This window comes from Myotis davidii, unplaced genomic scaffold (assembly GCF_000327345.1).
Source record: "Myotis davidii unplaced genomic scaffold, ASM32734v1 scaffold2621, whole genome shotgun sequence".
NCBI lineage: Eukaryota > Metazoa > Chordata > Mammalia > Chiroptera > Vespertilionidae > Myotis > Myotis davidii.
Genome location: NW_006291205.1, coordinates 316111 through 338438, shown reverse-complemented (window position 1 = coordinate 338438; position 22328 = coordinate 316111). Strand labels below are relative to the sequence as shown.

At 45.8% G+C, this 22328-nt stretch overlaps 1 protein-coding gene across 1 annotated transcript; it reads left to right on the top strand.

Annotated features, from left to right (window-relative positions):
* The first annotated feature begins 3137 nt into the window (after positions 1-3137).
* On the top strand, positions 3138-21913 carry AMFR (autocrine motility factor receptor, E3 ubiquitin protein ligase). The gene is made up of 14 exons (XM_015564355.1): positions 3138-3149; positions 3317-3466; positions 6740-6904; positions 8461-8613; positions 11292-11332; positions 11498-11630; positions 12470-12603; positions 13652-13762; positions 14140-14330; positions 14900-15003; positions 16281-16415; positions 17982-18065; positions 19301-19485; positions 20466-21913. The coding sequence occupies exons 1-14, from the start codon at positions 3138-3140 to the stop codon at positions 20611-20613; spliced, it is 1746 nt and encodes a 581-aa protein (XP_015419841.1). The 3' UTR covers positions 20614-21913.
* Positions 21914-22328: the final 415 nt, after the last annotated feature.

Sequence of the window (22328 nt, the reverse complement as noted above, 5' to 3'; positions counted from 1 at the left end):
TTTCCCTCTAAGGTCAGACTAGCTTGTAATTTAGTTTCTAAAGGAGAGAATTTATCCTATCCTTTTTGGAATGACACGCTATTTGTGAAATTAAGACATTTCCCTATAAATTTTTAGTTGCTTCCAGTCACGTAGTTTGAGCTTTTCTATAAAGTTCGCAAATGGTATCTCTCTCTTTTTTTTGCAAAACTTCCCTTTCTAGTATCTGTATAGTTTCTCAGCCTTTTTTCCCCTTCTGTCAACTGATTGTAGTTGGCGCTCATTCAGTGCCAACAGGAATCCCCAATTGGAGGTGCGATGAAGAAGGAAACTTGATTCAGTGCAAACAGCTCAATTATGATACAACAGGGCTGTGAGAGCAGCACAGCTATGGATCAGCTCAGTAGTGTTACAGCTCGATGAGGAGGCAAAGGCTGTGACATGGCCCTGGGGTGAGGCCCCTTTCTGGCTGGACAGCTCTGCTCCAGGCTGGTCTGCTCCACTCTGCCCCAAGGATGATGTCTTCAGTGTTTCAGCTAGTCAGAGAAACAGTCTTCACTCCTCAGTGGAAAGAGAAAGTGAACTCCCTGTGTCAGAGTGCAGCTGACTTTCTGCTTTCATGCAAATGAGGACTCCAAGTCTTCACAGTTTGATTGGTCCAAAAGGCACTGTCCTGATTGGTCAGAATGGAGCCATTCTGATTGGTTGGTCAAGATGCTGATGGTGATATAGCTTCACAGCTCTGAATAGATTACCAATGCCTCGGTCCTAGTGGTTGAAATAGGATTCCAGGAACTCCTTTATAAGGGCTGGTTCAGGTAGCAGGAACACAGTGCCTGCAGGTAGCTCAGTGCAGGCTTCTCCCTTAAGTGCAATTTGGGTGAAGAGGACCCTGCTGAAGATGGGTGCTGTGCTCTGCTTCTACATTTGAGCCCACTTAGTCACCAGGAGCCCTTCTTGGTATCTTCTTTCTCAGGGCCCACACTTCTTACCCTTGCTAATATTTAACTCTGCCATTGAAATGAAAATAGGAGCCCAGCAGGTGTGGCTCAGTGGTTGAAGTCGACCTGTGAACCAGGATGTCACAGTCAGGGCACATGTCCCAGTTGCAGGCTCAGTCCCTAGTAGGGGGCGTGCAGGAGGCAACCGATCAATGATTCTCATCATTGATGTTTCTCTCTCGCCTCCCTTCCTCTCTGAAATCAACAAAATATATATTTTTTAAAATAGGAAATGGTAATATGTGGGTGATGGGATTATGAGGGCTTTTGGTTTTGGGCTCTTTTAAAAATCAAAGATACAAAATTTGTACACCTTTCTTTGAATTTAGAAAAACTTCTTTTAAAAAGTTTGAGAAATAGGAACTAATACTTTTTTTTGTTTTGTAGTCTGAGGTGTTGGAGAATGCTGCTGGGCTAGAGCAGTTACTAAGCAACCCTAGATTTGATTTCTTCCCTTTGCTCTCACAGCAGCCTGCTTGTTAGATATCTCCAAGCTCTGTGTCACCTCGGTTTTAAAAGCTTTGAGTGGAGGAGCTAAATGTGTGAGATTCATTTCATTTCATTTGCCTGCGTGAAAAGGCAGGAAGAACTCTAAAAGCCTGCTGTAGTTAGGTTAGGGCACTTTTGGCTGATCTTAAGAATCTTGTTCAGCTGGGGGCGGTGGCCTGAGGGGTTGTGGTTGTGGTTTTGTGTTAGGACGATTTTCTTAACATGAGAGAGGTTTCCATTGACTGGTTTAGAAGCACAATGGAGGTGAGCTTTTCATTATCTATTTCATTGCCTTAAAAATTAGGATCCTCAGCCATTTGTTGGAAAGTTTTGAATGGGCTGTTCTACGGGGAGTCCTACCTTAGGGATACAGGATGTTTTGGATAACTAATTTGAGATTTCCCCCCTGGTTATTTGAAGGATTTAATTACCACAACAGTTTCTATTTTCAGCAGAACTATTTTTGTTTCAGTTCTTTAAAAATGTGTCACACACTTCCTTGCCCCATTAGGTAGGCAGAATAGAATTAAACATAATTTAATATTTTTCTAATGAATCAGGGCTACTCTAATAAAGGGTGGATGATGTGTGAGATGCTAAGGGGAACCTGGAGAGATCTTAGGGAGCTTGCTTCCTTATATGACTCTCTTCTCGCTCTTCCTCTCCTTCCTTCCTTCCTTTTTCAGTAAAAACAAACATTTTTGCTTCTTTTAAAAGTAGAGGGGAAAATGACCTGGGAAGAGGAATATGGCCACCTTCATGTAAACTCAGTGAATCAAAGAGTGAAGCAACCTTTACTTTGGGCTGGTGTTCATTTTCATTTGCTCTAATGAAAGCCATCTTTACTGTCCGTATCGAGGTTCTTTTGGCTTTTGGGGTCATGCAGTGTTTTGAAAATCATTTGAGCACCAGTAATGTGTTGTGCCACATTAGCCTCATGGTCAGGGGCAGCCCACTCTTCCATTTTGTAAGCATTAGATTGCCCATCTCTTTTATTTATTTTAAAAATTATATTTTTATTGATTTCAGAGGGAAAGGGAGAGGGAGAGAGACATAGAAACATTTCATCATTTGGCTGCCTCCTACATCCCCCTACTGTGCCCTGACCGAGTATCGAATCTTGACCTCCTGGTTCATAGGTCAACATTCAACCACTGACCCACACCAACCAATTATTTTAAAAAGATGCCCACCTACTGCTGAAGGCCTTGTGTCTGCATTGGAGTTTAATGGTTGCCCTTCAGTTCTCAGCCCCTCCTGCCAGTTTTCTTCTACCTTCTTACTGGTTTGTTTTCCAGTCCCTTCCAATGTCCCTGAACCTTTAAGGCCAGCACGAAGCATCGAGTACCTTTTGATTGGCAGATTGTCCCACTGCAATGAATTTTAAAATACACATATGTATTTTGATTCTCAATTCTTCATGCTCTTGTGACTTTTTTGTGACCACCCACCTTCTTCTCCCCACCTCCTGTTTGTTTGACAGGCAGGACGGGGTATTTGGGTACTGAATTTTGCTGTTCATGATAAACCTCATTTTCTAGAAAACTTTTCTTTGCGGTGATCAGAATCTTAATGTGGGAAATGATGCACCTACAGTTTGTAAGGTACATAGAGCTCTCCACATGCAGCACAAAGTGTACACATGGTTGGTTAAGACTAAAGGGGACCATGGCCTTGGAGGTACATTGTGGAACAGGCCTGTGAATTTCCCGGCGCCTCTCCTCCCTCCCCGTGTACCCACCCCACCTTGTGAAAGTGCCCTTCAAATACTACTTACCTTGTGCTGGTAGAGAACTGGGAAGGCTGGTCATCGGGAATGAGGGCTGGATCCCTAACATAAAGTTTAGAGCTGCTTTGGTTTTCAACAGAAGGAAGCAAACTTCCTCTCTTTGGTTTGTGTGCAGGTTCTAGTCAACACTGCTTGCTGTGTTTTGATGTTGATGGCCAAGCTAATCCAGTGCATCGTGTTCGGCCCTCTTCGAGTGAGCGAGAGGCAGGTAAGTGCAGGCGGCAAGGATGGATTCTTAGGACCAGATTTTCTTTAGTTGATATCATTTCAAATTTCCAGAAAAGTTGCACGGATGCTACAAAGAACTTGATTCACAGTTAACATTTTGTCTCATTTGCATTAACATGTGCCTATTATTTCTATATACTTTTTTTTTGTGATCTGTTTGAGAGTAAGTTGTGGTCATCATAGGCCCTTTCCCTCCAAATACTTCAGTGTGTATTTCCTAAGAGCAAGGACATTTTCTCGTGTAACTGGAGCACAGTGGTCACAATCAGGAAGTTAGCATTGATAAAAATACTTTACGTCATCCGCAGACCATATTCAGTGTAGCCAAGTTGTCCCGATATTATTTATAGCTGCTTTACCCATGACTTTTATGAATGTAGTTTTAAAAGATGCACAGATTTTAGTGTGAATAATCATAGCTATCAGTCTTTAAAGTATGGAATTCTTTTCCAAAGGAATTTACGGAGAGATTTTAATTTTTCCCTTTGGAAAAGTAATTTAGGACTGTTCTCCAAGCAGGAAATTAGGTGATTTCTTCTTCTTTTAGGTGAGACAGTCTGACTGCACATTATTCTCAGAATGCATTACTGCACAGATCGGCAGTCCCCCAAAGCTTTTAGTGGCTAGAGTATAGAATGCTGTGTTTTAAAATAAGAATTTAGAACTGGCCGTTGAAATAACAACATTCAAACCAAACTGTATTTTACTTTCTCTTATCTCAGTGGTGAGGCACAGGAACCTACTCCATTAAAAGTACAATGGCTTCCCTCCTTCCTTACCCTTTCCAGCCCAGATCTCCTGTTACCAGATCAGCCAGGGCTTGGTGCAGAGCACTTACTGTGGGGGTGGAGAGCTTGGGCGCTGTTATGAGCAGGACTGTTTGTTTTCCCGGGGACTTTTCATTAGTCTCATCACTTTCTCCAAAGTAACTCCAGAGGTCTCCCAGATGGGATCAGTGGAATGTCGGCTTTTTGGGGAGGATACAAAGCTTCTTTTGATGCTTTCTTCTTCAAGGAAAACTTGACTTGTGGGCCAGAAGTTGGTCAGGCCAGGCAAGCCATCTAATTGCTGATGGACGGAGCTGGCACCGTGGGCCTTAGACACTGTTCCTTTCTTTTTCTGAAATGTTAAGGATCAGTTCGAAACGAAACGTACAGAAAACAGCCTCGGAGTATCGCAGAGATTTTTTCAAGCCCTGGCGGTAATCATCATGGGCACGTCTGTTCCTCAGCCCTGTGTCCAGTGTTGTCAGTATAGAGAGTGTTGTCAGGCGGCTCTGTGATGGCTTTTTGACTAATGTCATCCAGGAGCATTTATTAAGCATTATTTTGAGCTAGGACTCCACAGAATTGACATGGGTTTGCTCTGTGAGTGCTTAAAGTTCAAGACTAGAGGAATGCCAGAGGCAAAGACAACCTAAAATGAGACAGATGTTAAACTGTAAAGTGGAGGTTTAGAATCAGGAAGTGTTTTAAGCACTTAATGCCTATTATGGCACTTCTCTTAACTTACTTAGTTCCCCAACATTTTATGAGTATGAGATAGAAGCCATGAAAAGACCCATGTTATGGGTGGGGACGCCAAAGCATGGGAATGTTAAGTGACTTTCCCAAAGTCACACAGCAAATAGATGACGGAGGGAAGAGTCCAACCAGGGCACACAATGTTCTAGGTTCACTTTGTGCTCTGCCTGCCCCAGATCTGGAAACAGATACCCCACCAAGGACTCCTGGGTCATTCTGCTCTTTGTGCAGAGGGTGTACATCAGAGCACCATCTGTAAAAGCTCCCAAGAACATTCTTTACATCGTTGTGTATCAAGTTGTTACACATTTAGGTTCAAGTTCAGTTTTTAGTCAGTTTTGCCTTTTCTGTTTTAATTTTTGACTTTGTGAAACATTTACATGATTCAAAACTATATATAAAGTAAACTTAGAAGTCACATTTTTATTCCATCACTCCCATAGATGGCTTGATAGTATATTTTAATATCTGTTGGCCAGACGCCCCTCATTGCCCTTTTTTCAGTATAGGAAAGAGTTTTTTAAAAATATGTTTTCATTGAAGCTGGGGGCGGGGGGTGAGAAGAAACATTGATGTGAGAGAGAAACAGAGATCAGTTGCTTTCTGTATGCACCCTGACCAGGGATCGAACCTGCAACCTAGGCATGTGCCCTGACCAGGCACCAAACTGTCAACTTTTTGGTGCACAGGACGATGCCCAACCAACTGAGCCACACCTGCCAGGGCCAGTACAAGAAAGATTTTTAAAACTGGAAGTCCTCAGTGTAGGTAGGGGAGAGTACAGTGAGGCAGATATGCACTGGCCATGGGATGTGCACTTTCATGACTTTGGAAGTCTGGTGGATGGTTCGATATGGTGAAGAAATAGACGCTCATAGACATTCATCACACCATTTTCTGAATGGCGAAAAATTACAACCAGTTTCAGTGTTCATCTGTAACCACTTAAATGATATATTCAGAGAATATTCATTGACATTGGAAAGATTCTTACTTATGATAAGTGAAATGTTAACGCTGATGCCTATTTGTTGTGCATTTTTTTGGTACTTACAATGATTATGGGCTGCCAAATGTGCTCATGTTATTCTTTAATCTTAAGGATTTTTTAAAAAGTCTAATCTTTATTATTTTTTTAAAATATATTTTATTGATTTTTTTACAGAGAGGAAGGGAGAGAGATAGAGAGTTAGAAACATCGATAAGAGAGAAACATCGATCAGCTGCCTCCTGCACATCTCCCACTGGGGATGTGCCTACAACCCAGGCACATGCCCTTGACCGGAATCGAACCCGGGACCCTTGAGTCCGCAGGCCAACGCTCTATCCACTGAGCCAAACCGGTTTCGGCATCTTTTCTATTATTTGTTGTAGAATCCAGAGAGCAAACATGGTAAAAATACTTGTAGCCCCCACCATTCTTTTCTACTTTGAGTTGGAAGTATATGTGTTACTTAATTCATAATGCGCTAGACTAATAGCTCTCCCCTTTTGGTGGCTAAAATTCCGTAAGTGATTTAGGATTACAATCCAGAATTGGAAATTACTTTCAAGGTGACTTCTCTATTCTTCAGAGGGCTTATTTTTTCCTTTGCCTTTTATTTTCTGTGGACAAGTGATAGAGCTGAGAATAGACTATTTTCTCCATAAAAGTCAGCTTTTGTTTGTTAACTTTTCTTAAATTGGTCAGGTGTGATGGGACTAACCTTTGTAAATCTTTCTCTTTGTAGCACCTCAAAGACAAGTTCTGGAACTTTATTTTCTACAAGTTCATTTTCATTTTCGGGGTGCTGAATGTCCAGACAGTGGGAGAGGTGGTCATGTGGTGCCTCTGGTTTGCCGGACTTGTCTTTCTGCACCTGATGGTTCAGCTCTGCAAGGACCGATTTGAATATGTGAGTTTTCAGCCTCGCCCTTGGCTTGCTGTGTTGCACATTCGCCAGGTTTATATCCTTTAATGTGAATGAGCCATGTCAGGCATGTTGGGGTAGCTCTTTAGAGGAAGGCTCCTGGATCCGGTACCCACTGTATTTTTCTTTTGTTGTTTGTTTTGTTTTGTTTTGTTAACCCTCACCCAAGGATATTTTTCCATTGATTTTTTGAGAGAGAAGAGAGAGGGAAACAGAAACATCGATGTGAGAGAAACACATTGATGGGTTGCCTCCTGCACAAGCCCTGACCAGAGCTCGGGCCAGGGAGGAGCCTGCAACGAAGTACGTGCCCTCGACCCGAATCGAATTCGGGTCCCTTGGGTCCGCGGGCCGATGCTGTATCTACTGAGCCAAACGGCGAGGCCCCACTGCTTGCTTCTTGAGGGACTTTGTGCAGCAGCTAAGGAAAGCGGGATCAGTGTCTGGCAGGGAGGCTTCCTCCCCTCTCCAGTCCCGTATTACATTACAGCCCACGTGGGCCAGTTCACTTACACAGACTGTTTCTATCACAGCGCAGGAAACCTTAACATGTAAACTGAAAAAATGCTGGTCTCCCAGAAATTTCTCTTCTGGTCTCCTTCCACTGGCTCCCTCTCAGTCTGGTTCTCGGAGCTCTCCTTTCTGAGTAGTTTACACTGTTTCCACCCCTGGGCAGGGACTGAATTAGCTCTCTGGTTTCCCTGGTCCCAGGAGAAGTGAATCCCTTTCCGTCTGGGCACAAGATCTGCATCGAGGCTTTAGGTCAGATCAGAGCTCTGCAGTGAGCCCTCACCCCTTCGTGCTCCGAAACTCATTTCATGCACCCGATAACCTACAGTTCTGCCCGCCAGTGAAACCCACGCCCGGCCTTGTCTGCCCCCTCTTTACCCGTCATCATGGGCCGGCGGCTCTTGCCCCTCTGTGTGAGTTAGCTCAGTCTCAAAGGCTACAGCTTACACAATTCCGCCTCCCTAACCGGTTTGCTGTCCACACCTTCCTGCTCAGGACCTACAGCTCCAGGCCTGCTTTTCCGAGCTGTTGCCTCTCCTTGCATATGTTAACATAGCATTATAGTAGTAAGTCTGCACCTGGTTACATTTCAGTTGTCCAGTCCTGGCAGACTCCAAGGGCCCGCCAAGTGGTTTTGGGGAGGAGAGCTAGAGCAAGATGAGAAAGAAAAACAGGAGTGGTGCTGTGCTGAGCCCTGGTAAATGTTAGGAGAGGGGACGTGCCTCTGGAAATTGCTTCTAGAGGCTTATGATCTGCTGGTAAGAGGGGATCCTTAAGAATTTGAGATGAAAATATAATGTATGTGGTTATATGCAGGAGATTAAATGATAAAGAGCTCCATACTTCATCTCATGCTCATATTTTGGTTGGTTGGAGGGTTTGGGCCATCTGGTAATGGGGTTCTTTTCTGTGATTCGCATTGGGCCACGCAGCTAAGCACAGAGCCCCAAGCAAAGCCACCAAGATTAACCTGGAGTTTCTCACTGCCACGAGGAAGAATGAGCTTCCTTCTCCTGTTTTGTGCGTTTCAGCTCTCTTTTTCTCCCACCACACCGATGAGCAGCCATGGCCGAGTGCTGTCTCTGTTGATGGCGATGCTGCTTTCCTGCTGTGGGCTAGCGGTTATCTGCTGTGTCACAGGCTACATCCACGGGATGCACACGCTGGCTTTCATGGCCGTGGAGGTAAGATGCAGACAGGCTTTTGCTCTGATCCCATTTCTAAATATTTTCTAGGAAACTAGAGGAGGACGGACAGGTGTTTGCACCCATGCAGTGACTGATGGACACCTGTCTTTCATTTTAACAAGCATTTTTTGAGTCTGTTTTGTGTTGGGTACTGGTACTGAATGCTTTCATTGGTGTTATTTCATATACTTCTTTCTACAATCTAAAAGTGGTTATTTTTGCCATCATTTAAGTAGTGCTTACTATCTACTAGGAATTGTTCTAAATGCCTTACGTGTATTGACTCATTTTTACATGTACTTACTCATTTTATTATTCCTGTTCATGGATGGGCACTCAGGCACAGAGGGTGAAGTGAATTGCTGAAGGTTCCAGAGTGGCTAGTGGCACAATCTAAGTCCAGAGACTCCCAAGTAGGAAGGTTTTTCCCTTAAGACACTATAAGCAATGAGTAGTAGTAAGTAAAGAGGAGTACTCTATACTTGTTTTTTCATAGGTAGGGCAGGAATTAAGATTTTATAGAATAATTTAATATTTAAAATATATTATTTTGAACGAATAATTTGATATTCATGTATATTTTAAAATTTGCTTTTTAGACCTTTTTGAAAATACCGATTTCTGCTTTTTCCTCAGGCCAAAGACAAAATACTTTTTATCTTGTCCATAATAGCTATTATTAATGAAAAAAAAGAAATAAATATATTAAAGCTGATGAGCTAATACCAAAAACACTAAGTTTAAAGTATTGGGAATTTGTTGGAATAGGGTTAAATTTTTTTTGTTAAATAGCATTCATTTCTGAGTATAGTAGTGTAAGTAAAATTAGGAAAGGAACATTTAAGTACTTAATAAAAACATTTATAATCCTAGTTGAGTACTTTCTATATGTGAAAAGTATACAACTATATTTTCTCTCTTTAAAAAAATCTTTTTATTGATTTCAATAATATCAATAAAAGAGGAAGGGAGAAGGAGAGAGACATAAAAAATCAATGATGAGAGAGAGTCATTGATCAGCTGGCTCCTGTACGTCCCCTACTAGAGATTGAGCCTGCAACCCAGGCATATACCCTGACCGGGAATCGAACCGTGACTTTCTGGTTCATAAGTTGACGCTCAACCACTGAGCCATGCCAGCTGGGCCTATATTTTCTCTTGAAAACTATCTGTCTAAAACTTTACACTGACTAGTGTTAATTAGCATATTTTAGATATATTTTATTATAAACCATCATTTGAATAATATTGTGTTTTCCTTTTTTGGCTCTCTTTTAATTAATATTAAGCCAACCTTTGAACAAGGTATACCTAAAAATGAAAACACTTAAATTAGGCCTATGGATCATACTATAGTACATATTTTACTTTAGTTCATTACTGTTTATTCTTTTAAGATAATTTATTATGCTACAGGTGTGCTATTTTGAGCTAAATTATATTTTTATATTTATAGTGTTTCTCTTCTATGTATGGTAAAATATTTTCCATTTATAACTGGGAGTGTCCTAATCTCAAATATTAATTTAACAGTTCTATTCTGGTAGATTAAGAAGAAAATCTTAATTTCTATAACACCAAGTACCACGAGGGTTTTTTGTTTTTTTTGTTTTTTTTGTTTTTTTTAAATATATATATTTTATTGAGTTTTTACAGAGAGGAAGGGAGAGAGATAGAGAGCTAGAAACATCGATGAGAGAGAAACATCGATCAGCTGCCTCCTGCACATCTCCCATTGGGGATGTGCCCGCAACTCAGGCACACGCCCCCGACCGGAATCGAACCTGGGACCCTTCAGTCCACAAACCGACGCTCTATCCACTGAGCCAAACCGGTTTCGGCACCACGAGGGTTTTATTTTGTTTTTGTTTCCTTTATTCTGTCTTCCTCCCTGTGGGCAGAGGGAGTGCACACAGCGCTGCGTGGAGAGCAGGTGCTCATATTGCGGGTAGTGCTGTCTAACTGTACTTTGGGTGTGGGGTCACCAAGCGCCAAAATCCTTCTTAGGTAACCAGCAGTGTCACTGAATGCTTATAAAATAGACGTGATCATCCAGCTACGAGGATGACTTCAGATTGTAGAAGGCAGCCTTAGGAGATGGACAGGTGTAATTGCTTGTCACCTGTCAGTAGTAAAGGGCTCAGAGAAGCTGGGTTGCTAGATGATGAAAATACTCCATGGAAATTTGAAGCAGATGAAAGAAAATGGTTGGTAAACTTGAACCACCTGCCTTCTTTTCCTTTCGTTTTATTGAGGTATAATGACATACGGTGCTGTGTAAGTTTAGGTGTACAGCATCATGACTTGACTTACATATACTGTGAAATGATTGTCATAGTAAATTTCGTTAACATCCATCATCTCATACCAGTACCAAAACTGTTTTTTTCCTTGTGATGAGCACTTTCAGGATCTGTTCTCTTCGCAACTTTCAAATATACCACAGAGCAGTGTAACCATAGTCATCGTGTTTACATTCCATCCTAGGACTTATTCTTATAACTGGAAATTCGTACCTTTGACCCCCTTCATCCAATTCCCACCCCACACCCCTTGACAACCTGCTTTTAAATTGAACTGAGCAATATTTGACTTTTATCATTTTATAAAAGTAAGTTTGGCCTGAGGAATCCTAAATTTGACTAAAAGGAAAAATATGACTTTATATTTTACAGTCTCTTCTTGTCACAGTGAGGACTGCTCATGTAATTTTGCGGTGAGTAGAAATTCGGGAGGGAGGTGATTGACATCTATCCATACAGTTGGTTATAAGATATAAAATGTATAAAATCTATTAAAATGTGACTCTCCTATATCATGTTTAAACCATATTCAATTGTAACAGGAGAATGTTAAGACGATTTTTCTGTATTCATGGCAGATACGTGATCCACCTTTGGGACCTCAATCACGAAGGGACATGGGAAGGCAAGGGGACGTATGTCTATTACACAGATTTTGTCATGGAGCTCACTCTCTTATCTCTGGACCTCATGCATCACATCCACATGTTGGTAAGTTTTCTCGGGGAGTGAAGGTTTTCAGAATCAGGAACCCTGGTCAGTACACTAAGGAGGAAACATTGCTGGATGAGCCACGTAAGACCATACCAGTGAGTGCCGCTGTGCCCGCCCCTCTCTCTGCCACGGGGGATAAAGCGTGTCCCGGAACCACTGCGCCCAGCTCAGGGGAAGTTTGCTGACTCTCCTGGGAGGCTTATTAACTCTGCTGCCCAAGTCAATAGATAATTCTTTAGCAAAAAGTTAAGGGAATTCCTCTTCCCATAGTTTCCGTGTGTTCTAATATTTAGTGGTTTCTTTGTAAATGGTAATGGGAATTGTTGCAGAGTTAGCTACTTCGTGAGTCATACATTTTCCATTTTTGTAGCAAAAAACGTCTTTATACTTAAATCCCCTTCATTGTTTACGTTTTACTTTTGGTCTTCAAGAAATGAAAATGTTGAACTCCTTCATTGGTTAGCACTTAAGTGATCTAATAATGATGAGAATTAGCATATTTGGCAGGCGGTTTATTTAAATTATAAGCCTATTAAAGAAGTATTTAAAAATTATTGGGTTAGACTCGCACAGTTCTAAATACTTCGAAAGTAACTTTGAAAATATACCCTTTTAAAAGGAAAAAAATGTATAGTTTTTGTTAAAAAAAACACACACAAAAAACCGCCTCCCCCCCAAAAGACGCTCAGAGATCACTGTTAACATTTTGTTGTCTTTACTGCTTCTTCCCATATCCAAATACATAACAAGAGCTTCTGTTGCACCCCTCCCCTTCATCACTCGCAGGTTCACATTCATGTTTCATGTGCATTTTACTCTCTTCCCCTCTTGTTAAGTTATTTGGCAACATCTGGTTATCCATGGCCAGCTTGGTCATCTTCATGCAGCTGCGGTACCTGTTTCATGAGGTCCAGCGCCGAATCCGCCGGCACAAGAACTATTTGCATGTCGTTGGGAACATGGAAGCCAGGTGAGCAAGCACAAGCTGACAGGGCCCACATTGTCTCAGCTTAGCTCTTTAATGATAACCGATCCCGGGTTATATGAGAACTTGGTTTTGTGAGCTGCTAACAGGATGGGGAAGATGGTAGGCCCTGGGGCCAGCCTGCCTGGCTGTGAATCCCCACCTGCTTGTGGTTGTGAGCGGTTTCTTTGACTCTGTGTATTTCCTCTCGGGATGATAGCAGAACCTTCCTCCTGGAACTATTGGCGGATTCATGGGAGGCTAGGTGCAGTCAACTTAGAATATTCTAGTACTGCGTACTAGCATGTGCTCAGTAAGTATTAGGTTCTTTTTTTCTGTTGTTGAGTTTATCAGGGTGACATTGGTTAATAAAATTATCTAGGTTTCACGTATACAATTCTACAATAATCATCTTTATATTGTATTGTGTGTTTACCACCCTAAGTAAATATTAGGTTCTTATTATTATGTCACTTTTATCATCATCATTATTATATGGGAGCTTCCTTGGGCATCTGTCCTCTTTATTTTAAGAATGTGGGTCTCACTTATTCTTTACTCATGTCATTTATTATAAGTTGACATGCGCACGCACACACACACACACACACACACACATACACTCACACTCACACTCACACTCACACTCTTATCCGCATTGAAGGAGGTACTCACTGGCCAGCCTGAGGCTAAACAAGCCTGAAAGAGTGCGATTAATGGGGACCCTCTTTGTGCCCGAGGGGACTGTTCGGCTCTCTGGGGGTCTTCACTCCTCTCATTTGCCCAGAAATGTTTCCTGGAGTCATTGCTAACAGGAGCCATGGTCAGGACAAAGTTCCTGCCTGTAAACCCCTCACTTGCTCTTTGGTAGGCCATGAAGGAGAGCAGGTGTACTGTGTTTGATGGTGGCAATTTTTTACTGGGCTCCCCTGTGACTGCTGATAGGAAAGCTCTGTCCTCGTTCCCGGCTAGAACAAGACACCTCCTGTCCGTTCAGTGGTGCTTGGAATACGCTGTGGAGTTATTCCTGCCGGGCGCATTCTGTCGTTCGCAGGTTTGCAGTTGCAACTCCAGAGGAGCTGGCTGTCAATAACGACGACTGTGCCATCTGCTGGGACTCCATGCAGGCTGCACGGAAGCTGCCCTGTGGCCATCTCTTCCACAAGTAGGAGCCCGGGAAGGGGCGTGCGGGTGCTCACTACGAATCCTAGCAGGAGTAGAGAATAACTCAGCCGCATGCATTTTCAGGTGCTCAGATAGGGCGGGGAAGGGAGATGGTGAGCCGTGTGATGAAGTCGTATTGGAGAAAGGTCTTGGTAGATGACCATGTATGTGAATGAATTAATGTTCACAGCTGATCATTCTAGAAGTATGTTAGAGTGAAGTAGGGCAAAGAGGTAATGTCAACGGATGTTTCTCAACATTTAAATCTCACCTACTGGTAAATAGAAAGTAAAATGACAACACATTTGATACATTGAGTACTTCTGGCGAGTTCTCACAAAATATGCTGAGGAGAGGTGATTGTGCACTTTTTGGCAGCTCCTGTCTTCGCTCCTGGCTAGAACAGGACACCTCCTGCCCGACGTGCAGAATGTCCCTGAACATCGCTGACAACAATCGCGTCAGGGAGGACCATCCCGGAGAGAACCTGGATGAGAACTTGGTTCCCGTGGCAGCCGCTGAGGGCAGACCTCGCTTAAACCAGCACAACCACTTCTTCCACTTCGACGGTGAGCGGGTTTTAACCTCTGAAACAGTACCCTGGGGTGGATGTGGTTTCAGTTATAAACGGCCCTTACAGGCCACTGTAATGTAACATTTCAGTTTCAGTTGAGAATGTTCAGAAGGTATCGATAGCGCTGAGGGGTTATTGTGTACCAGCCATTCTACTAGGTTCTGTGTGAAGGTGGCTGGTGGGGCAGGGAGGAGGAGCCGTAAAATGCCTGCAAGGGGCGCTTCTGACCTCTGCACAGCTAACTGCTGGTGACAACTGGTGGCGGTGGTGTCGTGCTCAAGCCTGGGACGCAGGTCACGGAGCAGCCTTTCCAGTGGTGTCTGAAGCAGAAGCAGAGCTGGAGCCGTTTGTTTGCTCATAAATATGAACATTCTGCCCCCTAGCAGGGGGGAGAGGAGCGAGAGTAAAAACCACACTTAGAATTCCAGGGGTTGTGGCCCATCCTGTAGTTCCTCCTGTCGAATTCTATAAATCCCAGGCTAAACTGGACACGTTCACATTTCTCCTGGCATGCTCCTAGGAGGAGTGCTGTTCAGGTCTCTACACCGGTGCTGTCTGTTTCAGGGTCCCGGATTGCAAGTTGGCTGCCGAGTTTTTCAGTCGAAGTGATGCACACCACCAACATTCTAGGCATCACGCAGGCCAGCAACTCCCAGCTTAACGCGATGGTAAGGCCCGCCAGCTGCTCTGAGGAGAGGGTTGGGGATGGGAGGGGAGGGAGGCTAGGCCCGTGTGCGCTGAGAGCAGCCTGCTTGGTCCTGACGTCGCTCTGGCAGAACGGCAGGATTTTTAGGGGCATTTTAGTCATTCACTGACATCACTCAGATTCTTGTGTTTTAAATTTTGAAACTGGTTTGCAAAACTCTTTTTTACTTTGTGGCAGATAATCTGACCTTTTCTGGGTACTGTGAAGTTCATTCTATTGTAATCCAGGCCATTCTTGGACTCTCTTGATTTTAGCCAAAATAGTTAGTGGGGAAATTATTGACTGGAAAGAATCATATGCCTTTTATTAATAATTGTTTTAGGCCTACCAAATGTTTTCTTTTTTTTAATTAAAAAATATTTTTATTGATTTCAGAGAGGAAGGGAGAGGGAGAGAGAGAGAGAGAAACATCAGTGATGACAAAGAATCATTGATTGGCTGCCTCCTGCACGCTGCACACTGGGGATCGCACTCACAGTCCAGGCATGTGCCCTTGACTGGAATCAAACCCAAAACCCTTCAGTCCGTAGGCTGATGTTCTATCCACTGAGCCAAGCCGGCTAGGGCTAGCAATTCACATTTTTTATAATTCTTTTTATTCAGATTAGGTTTCATTTACATATAGTAATTTCACCCTTTTTAGTATCCAGTTCTGCGATTTTTGTCAAACTCATATAGTTGTGTAACTACCACCATTATCAACATAGAGAACAGTTCCATTCCTCTTCCCCTCAAATTCCATGGTGCCCCTTTGTAATCACTTTCTCTCCCCACCTCCACCCTCTGGCAATCACTATAATTTTGCTATTCCAAAGTGTCATGTAAATGGAATTTTTGAGTTGAGATTCTTTCATGTGACAAAATGCATTTGAATTTCACCCATGGGGTGTGAATCAGAAGTTTGTTCCTTTTTGGAACTATGTCTTTAAGGAGGACACATTTTTATACCCAACTTAATGCACACTTTTGAAAACTGGAATATTCTCGTTGAGCCTGTTTTAGGATCCAGTTGGACTTCTGTCCCTTTTTATTTTCAAATCGATGTCTCAAGGTACCTGTGTGCCCTGGAGAGGTATAAACGGGAGTGGGGTGCGTGGGGATCTGCAGAATAGAAGTGGCCCCTTGCCTTTGCTTTCATGGCAGATGCCAAGTCAGGGCCCAGAGCCTGCCACACCGGGCCCTCCGGAGGAGCTGTTGAGAGTGAACGTTTCTGTGGCCTTTACCTTTGTATTCCTTTAGGCTCATCAGATCCAGGAGATGTTTCCCCAGGTCCCATACCCGCTCGTGCTGCAGGACCTCCAGCTGACACGCTCAGTTGAGATAACCACAGACAACATTTTAGAAGGACGGATTCAAGTACCTTTTCCCACACAGGTAACCTGGGTCTTAAGCATGACAGAGGGATTCTGTCTTCACAAAGATTTGATCCTCTAGAGCAGTGGTTCTCAGCCTTCTGGCCCTTTAAATACAGTTCCTCATGTTGTGACCCAACCATAAAATTATTTTTGTTGCTACTTCATAACTGTAATGTTGCTACTGTTATGAATCGTAATGTACATATCTGATATGCAGGATGGTCTTAGGCGACCCCTGTGAAAGGGTCATTCTACCGCCAAAGGGGTCGCGACCCACAGGTTGAAAACCGCTGTGCTAGAGACTTAGTTATTTTAACAACTAGATATTATTTATGATTTAATGAAGGGTTTCTAAATTATGACTGAGAACAGACCTACCAAAGAGGCCCAGATTAAGACAGGAACAAATGTATTTAGATCCTTATTTTTGTGTGTGTGTGTGTAGACATACCCTGCAACCCAGCCCACCCTTGTCCGTCCAGCAGGTCATAGCATTGGTTCCTTTTGGACAAGGATTGGCATCCTTTTTCTGTGAAGGGCAGATAGGACTAGTTTAGGCTTGGTGAGCCATAGAGCCTCTTTGTAACTTCTCACCTGTGTCCTCGTAGCACAAAGGCAGCTGTGTTCTAGTAAAGCCTGAGTTCTAAAGGCAGGTGGAGGGTGAATCTGGCCCATGGGCTGTAGTTGCCGACCCGTCTCTAGGAGATAACGCCCTCGGCCCCAGTGGGCTTTCGCATCGGCATGGTGTTCCATTCTAAAAAGGTCAGGTTTCCTGGCCCATATGTAACCCCTATGATGGGCACAGGAAATGTTAACATCTTACAGGTAAGCTTTGTGGCAGGACCAGAGAATCATCTATCAAGAAATGATTCAACTCCCGTATGTAAAAACATGGAAATTATGAATGAAACCCTAATACTTGAGAATCTTTGCAGAGGGAATGAGCCTGGCTTCGGCGTCAGTGGCGGGGATACACGCTGTGGCTCACCGGTCCTCACCTATTTGACCTTGCCGTTGGCTTTGGGCGTCCCAGCTGCAGACCTGGGACAAGGATTCAGTAACTAATTTGGGAAGTGTCCCAGGAAACACAGGCTGCTCATGGGGCCGTGAGAAGAGGAAGGGAAGGCAGCTAGTAAGGGGTTTGCTATCAAGCAGGTTCCGGGTGGGGCTGCCTACAGCTGGTCCCATGGGGGGGCCTCTGGGATCCAGCTTTTGAATGCATTGTCCCTCCTGACAGCTGAGGAGCTGCTGTGTAGACACCAACTCCCAAAATCGCTGGTTGAGGCCTGAAATGAAAAGAACAACAGCTCCTGTTTCATAGACACTAAGATGAATGAGGTGATGAGATCAGGGGCTTCCTACAGAGCGTGTAGTCGTGTGACCTGCTGTTGTCACTTGGTTATTGTGCAGTTACTGCTATTAGAAGGGACACGGTCTGTAATCGTAGCAGCGTTTCCATTTCTCGGTGCTGGAGGCCTTGGGGCTTAGACTGGTGGGACCGTAGCTCCCTCTGCCTCCAGATTTCCCTGTGCCTGCACTTGAGGCTCGGACGGCTCTGTACTGACCATGGTGCTGTCTCTTTCAGCGGTCAGATGGCATCAGACCTGCACTGAACAGTCCTGCGGACAGGCCCAATGGTGACCTGGACGAGGGAGAGACTGCGGCCCAGGTGAGGCCTGCACGCCAGAGGGAGGGAGAGTGCGGGGTTGGGGAGAGACGTGTGTGCCTGGCAGTGGTCTTCAGTCCTGCCTTTTACAGAGTTGGTGGGGCTTGGGGCAAGAGCCTAAGAGAGGGTGTGCGCCACGTCTGTCTCAGTGTTTAAGGTTAACACCCAGCGCAGACTGCCTCAGCTGTGTGCGTCCTCCTCCACTCACCACAGTTCTTTCTGACTCCTGTAGGGTCAGGCTCAGGGAGAGAGAGGTTAGGATGGGCATGTGACCCCAGTGTGTGTACGTGCCCTGTGTCATTACCTCTGAGATCTCCCTGCCCCTTCGGGTACCAGAAACCTTGCCTACACTTGGGAACTTGAGCTGGCTCTTATGGCCACCCCTCCCTGCATGGGGGTCACATCCCCCTCTGAGGGACGCTCTTGGGCAGGACCCACACCTGCTCCCCCACCCACAGAGCAAGTGGAACCAAACTTGCTTTCATCACAGCCTTGTTGTTAACCTGCGATAAGGCAGTTTCTTTCTCCCGATTTCTCAGTGTGCTGGTTACACCAGGCCCTCTGTGCCCCAGACTCGAGGGATGTGAGTCGGGCGACACTGTTCTGAAATCCCCTCATTTGCTTGACCGAGGCAGAGGGAGGTGTGGGCACGGGTGACAGAGAAGCGCAGACAGGCCTGTCCGCAGCCTCTCCCCTGGCTCGGTCATGGCCTGGAGGTGGCAGCCACGCTGACACTGGGCAGCTGGGTCTGTGTCTGGTCACAGGAGCGTAGCTGGTCGGTACCTGCTTGCGCATGTGGGGACCCAAACCGAGAGAATCCCATGTTCATATCCTGTTACACCAGGAGCCACATGGTCTGACTTCTGTTTAAAAAGATCCGTAGAGTTTACCCTTTTTATCTGCTTGACTGTTTTTAGAGCCAGGAGAGGGGATAAAGTTTGTGTGGTGAGCATGATAAGACGTGTTTAAATTGTAGAGCAGTTACTAGAATTGAACAGAAAATTCCCAGGATGCAAACTGGTGGGTAACGTTTTTCTTTCCAAGAGTGCCGTGTCCAGGCGTGGGGGTGATCGTATACCTGCTCAGTGTGAGTCAGGTTCTGCTCTTCCTGGTGCCCACGCCCAGTGCGCGGCCCCCGCTTTGGGTCCAGGAGATTGCGCTCTGGGGCCTCTGGCCAGGCGGGCATCTGCCCGGGAGGCGGCCTGTGCTCACCCGGCTGCTCGCTTCCTCCTGTGCAGGCGGAGCGCGTGCCGCTGGCCCTCAGTCCTCGGCTGGAGGAGGCGCTGGACTTCAGCGAGGTGGAGGCGGAGCCCAGCGAGGGGGAGGACTTCGAGGCCCGGGGCAGCCGCTTCTCCAAGTCGGCCGACGAGAGGCAGCGCATGCTGGTCCAGCGGAAGGACGACCTCCTGCAGCAGGCGCGCAAGTGAGTGACCCTCCGGCCCTGCCGGTCTACACCCGTCAGAGCCCGTGGCCCGAAGGCCCTGGTCACGTCAGGCCCCCAGCAGGTCTCACACACGTGCCAACGTGGGTAACCACTCCATGCCACCTAGACCTGTGGTCGGCAAACTGCGGCTCGAGAGCCACATGCGGCTCTTTGGCCCCTTGAGTGTGGCTCTTCCTAAGCCTTAGGAGTACCCTAACTAAATTAATAACAATGTACCTACCTATATAGTTTAAGTTTAAAAAATTTGGCTCTCAAAAGAAATTTCAATCCTTGTACTGTTGATATTTGGGTCTGTTGACTAGTGAGTTAGCCGACCACTGGCCTAGACAGTCAGGCTTTAAACCTCTCTTGAGAAACCAGAGGATCTGGTAACACTGGGCTCCACTGCTGCATCACCCGTATTCTGTGACATCTTCAGCCACATGTACCCGGACAGCACTCGTGCTGCGTGCTCTAAGCTTTTTCTGTCAGTTATTTGGACTCTGTTGACAGCTTTGAGAGGGAGCACTGCAGTTGTACCCATTTGACAGGCTTCCAGTTGAAGAAGCGAGACTTGGAGAGGTCAACACGCTGTGGGCCCAGCCCGGGAGCGTTGGTGCAGCTGGGGCCTGGGCTGTCCCTGTGGCTGTGCCGGGCTTTGTAGTTCAACCCCTGGGGACAGGCCAGCATTGTGTTCATTCGAGCAGGGGGTGCCTTCGGGGGTGCCTTCGTGCTGTGTGTGACTGTGGGGAGGGGACAGCCAGAGGACGGACAGCTGTGCTGCCTCTTGACGCGCCTCATCCCATGCGGAGAACATCTGCTCCTCGGCTCAGGGGCGGGTCCTCCTCATGGGGTAGAGCTGAGTGACAGCTTCGCGAAGGTGCCTGCAAAACGGGTGAAAAAGACGCGTCCTGTGTGTTTCTGTGTCTGTTCCGCAGCTTTCCTCGCGCCTCAAGCAAATCCTTTGTTTTCTGTTCAAGGCGGTTCTTGAACCGAAGTTCTGAAGATGACTCGGCCTCAGAGAGCTGCCTGGCCTCGGAAGGCACGGCCTCCGACCCCGTGACCCTGCGTCGGAGGATGCTGGCCGCGGCCGCAGAACGGAGACTTCAGAAGCAGCAGACCTCCTAGCGCTTCCTGGCCCTGCTCAGCCGCCTCCCCGAGCAGCGCGCCCACCGAAGAGGCCTGCCTGGCCGCCCGCGTCTGACGGGGGCCTGACTGCATTGCCGCTGTACAAAGCATGTGGTCTTCATAGTGTTTGGACAGCTGACAAATGTAATCCTTTTTGTAACCCTTTCTATGTGACATTTCTTCTCCCGTTAGAAACACTGCACATGTTAACTCAAGGCATGATCTCTTCTGGCATTGCCTGGACTTCTTGGGGGCGGGGAGGACCAGGAGGCAGTGGGCGGCCAGAGGCCCTGAGGCCAGCAGCTTCAATGACTGCCTTACGCATAAGTCACAACCAGTGCTGGTGTCTCAGCCCCGATCTGGCAGGAGGTGGGGGTGGGGCAGGTTCATGAAGTGGGGGCTGTACAGCGGGAGCCCCATCACTGGAGGGTGTGTCTCATGCTGTTCTCAGAGGCGTTCAGAGTGGTACGGGGGCTGGAACCGGGCCCCTGGACCTCTGGGCCGGCAGGGCCTCTTGGGAAAACTCTTGGTTTGATACCTGGAGCAGCCAGGGTAGCGTGTGAGCTGGTGACCCGTGTGTCCCAGTCCATCCGGGACTTCCTTTCTGAGCCCCAATCAGAGCTGGTTTTATTTCCGTTTACGCTGGTGCTGCTGCATCTCACATGTCCACCCTGTGTCAGTCCTCTCCTCTGCGTGTCACTGGCCCCCAGATGTGTGGGGGGCGGGCAGCACTGAGGGGTGTGCAGCAAGCTTTGGTTTATGGTTTGAATTCCTTGGTCAAGTAAATTAGGCAATGCCAGCGGCTATGGGTTTGTCCTTGGGGAAAATGTGGGCCAGAAGAGACGGAGAGGACATTCTGGAGGGCTCTGCTGGAGAAATAAAAGCTACTTTTCCAGTCTTCTCTGGAGCCCTTCATTCTCATCACTGTGTTCCTGTTGGTGTAATTAAACGCAGAAAGGTAAGATGCGGCATCCACCTGCTTGGAGCAGACCCAGGTCCTGGCCCTTTTCAAATTCATCCCGCATTTAACTTCAAGGATTTGAAACATGCAGTGATAGGTTACATAGTTCAGTTTTGTGTCCTATCGGATTAAGTTTTTTTTTTTTTAATGTTTCAAAACAGTTATGATAGTCCTTTGGGGGGAGAATCCAGTATTACCTAAAATTATTGGCAAAGTTAAATGTATTTTAAACGGAAAGTTTCTAGAATGTTGAAAAGTAACTGAAAAAAGAGTGATGAGTAAATGTCTAGGCCAAGATAATTTATTTCAATAAACCTTTCAGAAGCCTTACCTTTGAAATGCTGTTAGTACATTTCTGTGATTTTTTAAAAAACAAATGTGTTTTGTTTTGCTGAGAGCATAGCTATTTGTTTTTATTGTAAAACAATAATAATAATAAAAAGCAAACTCGATTCTTAGTGTGCTGTGTGCGGGGGAGCGAAGGCGTTTCCTTCGGAGGTGCCGTCGCTCGGTCCTGTTCTGACTGTGTGCCGACTGGGCGGAGGGTTCTCCAGCCCTGCACCCTGCAGGTTGCGCGATTGAAGATGACGTTACGTTTCAGATGGGTGAGGAGAGGAATGGTTTGAAGGCAGTTTGAGGTCTTGAGACCCTGGCACCTCGCAGTGTGACAGGTGGAAGCCGGGCGTGGAGCCTCACACAGCGAGTGACCCCGGAGAGAAGTCCTAGGCGCACGGCTAGATTTTGCATCTGGGTA

Bases quoted from the DNA above. Each gene is read 5' to 3' on its own strand.
- AMFR (XM_015564355.1), top strand. The intron at 6,905-8,460 runs GTGAGTTTTCAG...TGTGCGTTTCAG, and splicing joins GCAAGGACCGATTTGAATAT to CTCTCTTTTTCTCCCACCAC. The intron at 18,066-19,300 runs GTGAGGCCTGCA...CCTCCTGTGCAG, and splicing joins AGGGAGAGACTGCGGCCCAG to GCGGAGCGCGTGCCGCTGGC.